The sequence below is a fragment of the Schistocerca piceifrons genome, chromosome 10 (assembly GCF_021461385.2).
Source record: "Schistocerca piceifrons isolate TAMUIC-IGC-003096 chromosome 10, iqSchPice1.1, whole genome shotgun sequence".
In the NCBI taxonomy this organism is placed as follows: domain Eukaryota; kingdom Metazoa; phylum Arthropoda; class Insecta; order Orthoptera; family Acrididae; genus Schistocerca; species Schistocerca piceifrons.
The window spans coordinates 108,141,364-108,150,125 of NC_060147.1; the positions used below are offsets into that span (position 1 = coordinate 108,141,364).

General features: G+C 37.5%; 1 protein-coding gene across 1 annotated transcript in view; it reads right to left on the reverse strand.

Moving 5' to 3' along the window:
* The window catches only part of LOC124718724 (ectopic P granules protein 5 homolog), a 367,184-nt gene extending 359,557 nt beyond the window's left edge, over positions 1–7,627 (reverse strand). The window contains exons 1-2 of the mRNA XM_047244342.1: positions 7,388–7,627; positions 6,544–7,071 (exon numbers count right to left, since the gene is read on the reverse strand). Of these exons, the coding sequence (XP_047100298.1) occupies positions 6,544–7,071; positions 7,388–7,411 (552 nt within the window). The 5' untranslated portion in view covers positions 7,412–7,627. The remainder of the gene's footprint in view (positions 1–6,543; positions 7,072–7,387) is intronic.
* Between the last annotated feature and the right edge of the window lie 1,135 nt (positions 7,628–8,762).

Genomic DNA, 8,762 nt, shown 5'->3' on the forward strand with positions numbered 1-8,762 from the left:
CATTTTTGAGAAGTTTGTATTCTGTTAATACTCATTTTTCTCCGGAGCTGGAAGATGCATCATGTCGGAATTTATGCCACATACTATGGTCTACTGTCCCTTGACAGTGTAAAATCTTTAAGCTTCCAAGTCAATGCAACCCAAACATATGGCCATTTACATCACGTATTTTGATATTCGCAAATTCACTTATCAAAACCTTTAGGGTACTATCTGTTGACCTAGAATCGTGAAATTTGGCAAGGCGCAAGGTTTTACAATGCAAATAAAGGGAAAAATGTACATGATCTAGTCTCTCCTTGAGCCAGCAGCGATTATGGATTAAGACTCAAAGGAGTTACAGACACTGGCTGCAAGTGAGCATTAATTGAAATTTGTGTCAGACCTGGATTCAAACCGGGGTCTCCTGTTTATTAAGCAGATGCTCTGACTGCTAAGCCACCCAGGCATAGTGGTCATTGCAACTGTATGGACTTTGCTAGCACACCTCACATCAGACCCAAATCCTAAAATTATCTTCACGCTACTGAAGTAGTGTCCCTTGCCCATTATGTTCATTACTCACAGCATTTTGCCAGTTACCATGAGAATTTGAACTCTTTAACAAAGAAAGTCTTCATTGCGCAAAATTGTATTGTACGAATTATATGTTGTGTTCCCCACAGTCGTCTTGTAGACATCTGTTTGAGGAGTTGGGCAGTCTGACTACTGCTTCACAGTATATTTATTCCCTTATGAAGTTTATTGTAAATAATCCACTGCAGCTTGAATGTACAAAATTACTACACAAAGTCTGTCATTAGCACAGCAGGGAGTGCACAATGCCACTGCTAAAATTTTTGATGACTTAGCCAGGGATATAGAATGTCTGATGGACAGCAAAGTAAAATTTGAAAACAAACTGAAGAAGTTCCTCCTTTATAACTCCTCCTGCTCTGCAGAAGAATTTCTATTATTGTAATTTCTAATAGGTGATGGGTAGGAATTAGCAACTCACATCTCTATATTTAATAATAATAATTATAATAAGACAAACAAAACTTATAAATGTTCAGCTTGTAATCATATTTACAAACTGTGATGTGAATGTAAAATGACTCTTTCCACACCGTTACGATTTTTTGTGTAAATGATCCAAGGAAGATAGCTTACCACCACAACCTACATTTAAAAAATAACATAGAAGCAAAATAAATACTCTCAGTGATCTGTCCTACTTCTGGTTGTGCATGCTATCACATACCACATCATCATTATGCCATGGTACAAAGCTGAAATCAGTACCTTCAACAGATCCCCTACCACACCATCAATAAGTGAGTAGGAAACATGTGAAAAATATGGAGAACCTTTGACACCACTTTTCACTGCACCGTAAGAACACGTGTTCAAACAAACATTTACTCCTAAAAACAGGCCAGTTTTCAGACTCACAAAAAATGCAAAGAACTGTTTAAATTGTTTTGATGTATTTCACACACTAACAGTGTACTTTGCATCACAGTAGTTGCAGCTACACACATAACTGTGAGTTTTGTGGAGATCTGGCCGAGCCACGGCCAGTTGGAGTAAATACCGCTGTGAGCAATGTTAGCAGCTGCTGACTGAAATGAAATCTCATGTGGGGCAGTACCGGTGAGAGATGGGAATGTACTAGACCTGGCCTACAGCTTAATGGGAGAGGTTGACTAAGCTTCTTGCACATAATACCGGGGGATCAAAAAGTCAGTATAAATTTGGAAACTTAATAAACCACGGAATAATGTAGATAGAGAGGTAAAAATTGACACACATGCTTGGAATGACATGGGGTTTTATTAGAACCACCCCATATTGCTAGACGTGTGAAAGATCTCTTGCGTGGGTCTTTTGGTGATGATCGTGTGCTCAGCCGCCACTTTTGTCATGCTTGGCCTCCCAGGTCCCCAGACCTCAGTCCATGCGATTATTGGCTCTGGGGTTACCTGAAGTCGCAAGTGTATCGTGATCGACCAACATCTCTAGGGATGCTGAAAGACAACATCCAACCCCAATGCCTCACCGTAACTCTGGACGTGCTTTATAGTGCTGTTCACAACATTATTCCTCGGCTACAGCTATTGTTGAGGAATGATGGTGGACATATTGAGCATTTCCTGTAAAGAACATCGTCTTTGCTTTGTCTTACTTTGTTATGCTAATTATTGCTATTCTGATCAGATGAAGCGCCATCTGTCAACATATTTTGAACTTTTGTATTTTTTTGGTTCTAATAAAACCCCATGTCATTCCAAGCATGTGTGTCAATTTGTACCTTTCTATCTACATTATTCCGTGATTTATTCAGTTTTCAAATTTATACTGACTTTTTGATCACCCGGTATATGGGGGCTACCATCACACATAGCAGAGGTTACTGGTGTCAGAGGGGGCACCTTTTTTACGTTGGAATAAGGATCCAGGCACTGCATTTTGGAAGAGGTAAAAATAACAGAAGAGCTCCACAAAATTCTTAATAATGCACAGAAAAGTAAGGGTAGCTTGTTCCATCACAATGTAGGAGCACTGAGTAATAAGGTATAAGAGCTTCTTGTCTGTCTGGAATATTTAGAGAGCTGTGAAAAGGTAGAGGTCTTGTGCTAGTCTGAGCACCACAGAACCACAGCGTTAGGTAAGTTACATATAAAAATTTTACTATTCCAAGTTACTCATGCAGAAATAATGCAGGAAAAGGAGGAGCTGTTACACACATTAAGACAGAACACAAGTTCGGCAGCATTGAGACAAGTAGGTTTTGTAGTGATCAGCACATAGAAATGTGTCGTTGTGAATTAATGCTGAAAAATAGTTCACTTTTAATTGTAACTGTATATAGATCCTCACTTGAAAATTTTGAACTGTTTATGAGGAATCTGGATTCCTTACTGTGGGATCTGTCAGACAGCAGCAAACAGTTAACAGTCTGTGGTGATTTGAATGTAGATTTTCTACACAATTCTGATAGGACAAATGATCTGGAAATCTCATTTGGGTCCTAAAATTTGGTCTCTCCAACAGGGGTGGATAAAAACAGAAGGACCCTAAATGATAATGTTTTCTTTGATGATGCTCAATGTAAGACAATAACTATTTACCCAGCAACAAATGCTCTCTCTGTTCATGACGCACAGTTAATTAGGAGAAATAACATAGCACCTTACAGCACGCATACTCTTCAGTGGAAATCAGTTAGAATAATTAATGATTCCACAACAAATGTTTTTAAGAACAGCTAACAGGAGATAACATGGGACATAATTTATAATGAAACAAATGCCAACATAAAATTTAGTGTATTCCCTGATAACTTCATATCATTATTTGAAAATAGCTTTCCACATAAGCTAATCAGAACAGACACTAAACAGCCATGTAAAAAACCATAGATCACTTAGAGAGATTGGAGTATCTCATGAATGGAAAAAGGAAATTTATCTTTTGGCAAGAACAAGTAGGGATCCTGCAGAAGTTGCACAACACAAAAACTGCTCGAAATTAGTAAGGAAGGTTATTAAAAAAATCAAAGACCATGCACATACTGTCATAAATCAGTACTTCCAACTACACACTTAAGACTATATGGAATGGTAAGACGAGAGACAGGACAACCAGCAATAGGACAAGATAGCATCACCACTGAACTGAATGGAAAGGCTTTAAATTATGAGTCACAGATAGCAAATGCAGTTAATAAACATTTCTTAAATACAGGAGAAAACATGGGGATGAACAGTTCAGGAGCAAAATCACAGCAGTGTGTTCAAAATGTAACTTTCATAAAATTCAGTCATATGAATGTATCATCAACTTCTTCTTCTGAAATCATTAAAATTATACATTCTCTCAAATATGAAAGCTCTTCTGGTTTTGATGGTGTTTCCAAAAATTTGTTCCCATGTAATAAGCCCTGTCTTTTCTGAAATATGTACTGCATCACTAACTCAAGGCATTTTTCCAGAGAGATTGAGATATGCCATTGTTAAACCCCTCTTTAAGGAAGGTGATAACAGAGATATCAATAAATACCAAGGCTTTTTGCCACTGACAACATTCTCCAAAATTTTTCAGATGATGATGTATTCTAGAATAGTATCTCACCTAAGCAACAATAGTATCTTTAGCAGATCAGATTTCAGGATTGCTCTACTGAAAATGTCATAAAATGCCATTAAAAATTCATTCACCAGATTTTACAAGCATTAAATAATAAAATAATGCCAATTGGTATTTTGGGTCAATGGAAGCATCCGATTCCACCCATCTGCTTTGACCCATGGCGTAAGGGTGTTATGTTGTGTGACGTCATTAAGGCGCGGAGTTCATGAGTTTGTTGTGTTTGATCCCTCTGTGTGTGTGTGTGTGTGTTTTGTGGTTTTGTTATTCATAGTTGTAGGTGTTGGGTTTTTTCATATCAATAGCTATGGTTGACATATACAGGTCAAGGGAAATTACCAGTACTAATTTTCGTAGTTTTGTGTGCAGGTATTGGTGTTTTGGAATGGTCAGCTGTGATCAAGGGAAATGTCTGATTCCATTTTCCATAGTTTTTGCTGTAGGCGTTGTTGTTTTGGTATTGACAGCTGCGGTTGACCTATGTAGGTCAAGGGAAGTGTCTGATTCCTGTAGATTTTGTGAATAATTTTTTTTTTATTTATTTATTTTTATTTTCTTTTTTTTTTTATTTAGCTTGTACCCTCCCTAAAACCCCCAGTATCCTGCAGTTGTCCCGTTAGTTTCATTGTATTTTAGGAGCGAGGTGTTATTGTCTTATTTACACATATTTTCGTGTTTGTTGCCATACGTATGTAGTGACATCATGGAGCCATATTGGAGACGCTTACACAAGCCATTTCCGCCATTTTGATGACATCATGGGTCATAGCAGACGGGTGGAATCAGACACTTACGTAATCCCGGTACTTTTTGCGACCTCTCTAAGGCATCTGGCTGTGTGGATCATAGTACTCTCCTAGAGAAATTGATGTTTTATAAGACTGATGGTATAGCCAACCAACGGATAATGTCATATCTAAGCAAAAGAATCAGTGACTGGTTTTCTGCGGATGTTCTCACCTTCAGTTTTAAAAAGACACATTATATTCAGCTCTGCACACTACACCAGTGATAAGTGTAACACTTTGTGAGGAAATAATAAATAGAGGAGAGACTTCAAAATTCAAAGGGGTCGATGTTGATGAGAATTTAAATTGGTGGGGGGGGGGGGGGGGGGGGGGGAAATTGGAACTCCTAAGACAACTAAGAATCATTGCATATCTTGGGGAGAGACAAATCAGTAAGCTGACATATTTTAAATATTTTCATTCAATAATGTCATATGTCTGGGGTTACTCATCTTTAAGAAAGAAAGTCTTCATTGTGCAAAAACGTGCTGACCAATGATTGTCTTGTAGACACCTCTTTAAGGGCATTCTGATTACTGCTTCGCAGTATTTTTATACACTCATTAAGTTTGTTGTAAATAATCCACTACGGTTCAAAATGAACAATGAGCTACATAATTACAATACAAGAAGGAAAAATTACATTCATTACTCCACATTAATGTTGTCTTTAGCACAATGCTGCAATGAAAATTTTTGAGCACTTACCCACTGATATAAAATGCTTGACAGACAGTAAAGTAAAATTTGATAAACTGAGAAAATTTCTCCTTGACAACTACTCATGTTCTGTAATGCGTAAAAGGAAGTGCATTGGAATTGCTAACTCACATGTGTATCTTTTTTCTTTTTGCATTAAAAAAAAATCTTAGAAATGTTGAGAATGTAACCCTATGTAAAAATTTGTGATGTGAATGTAAAATGACTCATTCCACATCATTACAATCTATCATGCAAAATGACCCATGGAAAATGTAACAAACTGAGCAACTGTGGTAAGTAACTAGGATATATTACATTTCTCCCCTTTTAGACAGTTTTCCTGCAATGTTTTTAAAGTGTAAATAAAATAATGAAGTGTCGCAGAGTAGTTCTTTCCCTTTGAAAGGCAAACTATATACTTGAAACAGTTCAGTGTGGAATGAGGAAACACTAATTTTTAAATATGACACTGTCTTTACAATAACAACTATGAAAAAAATTTGTAGGGCCTATTTAAAAAAAAAAACAACAACTTGGTAACTGCTAAAAGTAAATGTATTGGACACCCCTTGCAATTATCAATATGGCACTGATGTAAACATTAGGCTTCACTACTGGTCAATTTGTTACCACAACCAGATTTTCTGCTTTCACATTAGTTCACTTACAACGAAACTGTCGCCTTCAAACCTAACCTAAAGCTCGGGCTGCACTATCGATCAGTCTGTTACCACAACCAATATTTCAGATGTCCAATACATAACTTTATCCTCATAACTTAATTACATGGAAAGGTGCAGGCAAAAACTAGAAATAGAAGTGTGTGGAGTGAAGAGAAATCATTGTGAAACACAGTCATTATTCGTGATTAACTTCTTGACTTCACAGTCATCTTATAGATCTAAGCACCCAATAAGCTCACCTTTGTTACAGCATTTGCTGGAGGTTCCTCAAGGCGCTCTGTTGTGTGTAAAGGCGATTCCAGTTTAGTATCCTGCTCATTCTTATCAGGACTCACTCTCAGGTGGTATGAGTGCATTTCCTTCATTTCTGTGCCATTGGACACCTTGTCCAACATCGTATCACCTTCCTGAAAGGGCATCGGTTCACTGTCTGACAGTTCAATACAAACATCCGTTGTGGAAACAGCACACTCCGCTGTACTTCCAGAACTAGCCTTTTCTCTTTCCTTCTTATAATTTCGAGGCAGATCGTCTGCTTCCTCCGCTGCTTCCACGTCCTCCTGACTCGCATTAAATATTTCACTTTCAATGTTTGATATGTTCTGAGCTTCAATACAAGAGTCTGCATTCTGTGATTCTTTTGAAGATGATGCATGGTTCGCAGGTCTGGACTGGGCGTCGTAATCGAAGTCTTCCAATTTGGGGCATTCCGGAATGTCAGTCTCTAAAAAGTCCTCTTCAATTCTCTTGGTTTGTTTCTTTTTCACCTGAAATTACCCATTAGAAAAATCAATGTTATGAGAACACAATTGTTCCGCACAGTTGACACAAATCTACATAAACGAAATAAGATCAAGGAATGAACGGTTTAAAATGAGAACAGACGTTACATATGACTCTATCGTGAGCTGAGTATCAATATTTACGAACGGCATCCATGTCAACAATACCGGAATGTTTACAATGATAAACCTCTCGATATTGAGGCTAATTCTGACTTCGACACGGAGTTAAGAACAAAGAAACGTCAATTTGTAGAAAAAACTGTAAAACTAGAACGTAAAATTATTTAGTTTCACTCACTGGCTTTGGTTTTTGTTTCTCCATTGTCTTAAACGTTGGGATCCAATCACTTGGCAAAAATTAGAAGAGCCTCACACGAAATTCTTCGTATTATTCACTATGCTTTACCATTTTTGGCACTGCATGATTAAATCGAGTACCGCAATATAAGCGGGCACTCAACAATAATTTCAACCATCAACACTTCCCTTCGCAACAGGATTCACCATAACACTCCACAAGCAGCAGCTAACAGCTGCAGACTGGCGGCCATTATTCTTGTGACGTTTCTTCTCAATACAACGAATGGCAACACTGACTGTCAAATGTAAATATAGAACACTTTAATTACAGCTGCAAGTGCAATAGAAGAAGCGTATTAGGCGTGCACAATGCCTACCCGTATCTGAAATTTTGCGGAGTTACCTTAACTGTACAACAGTTTCCTTTGTCTATCGCTCTTTGTATACGTTATCGATGTTTCCAACTGCGTAGGCGACTATGTGCTGGCTTTATTGACGTTTTCTAGCTCTGACGTTCGTCAACTCATAGTACGTACTAGACCTAGTACACAACAGAACAGTACAGTACAGTAGCTAAGCCAGCAACTGCGCGCTATGTCGCTGTGTAGAATACGGCCCTAATAGTTCTGTCAAAACCATATAACTTGCCGCGTCTTATACAAATCAAGAGTCAAAACTTAGCCTTATCAAGAAACAGCGCAGACAGTAGTGGGACAGGTCTACAACTGATTCCCAGCAATACATTTCCTCATGAGCTAGAACACTGTTCAGTTTTATTTCGTAGAAAAAAAACAAACTGAATAGTTAAGTTTTTGCTATGTGTTTCATCTGGCATCACTCACATAAGCACAAGAAAAGAACTTTACAGCAGTCACTTTTAGTCAGTTATTGGGTAATGTTCTAGGGAAAGTCAGCCAACAAAAGAGTTATAATGCTTCAAAAGAAAATCACCAGAAACGTGTGCAATCCAACAAACAGATTCATGCCATAAGTTACGGTATTTTAGGAAACTAACTGTTCGTTCTTTATACATTTTGTCGATTTTCCTTTGCAATACCCACAATACACTTGAAAATTGCCAGATCAGTTACAATTATAGCACTCACCACAAAGAACATTTCAAACTTCCAACACACAGATTAAAACTGTTTGCCTCGACCAAGTAGATACAGTACTGAAGATAAGTAATGAACTAAATAGGAATATAGTTAACATGGAGCTTGGCTCATTGAAACAATGACTGTACAAACTTTTAGTTGATAAGTGCTATGATTCCACAGAAAAATTTATGAAAAACAGTTTGAACAAAAAATACATTTATATGTACATTTAAAAATTACATTGCATATACGACAGTACAATAAGCTGGTAAA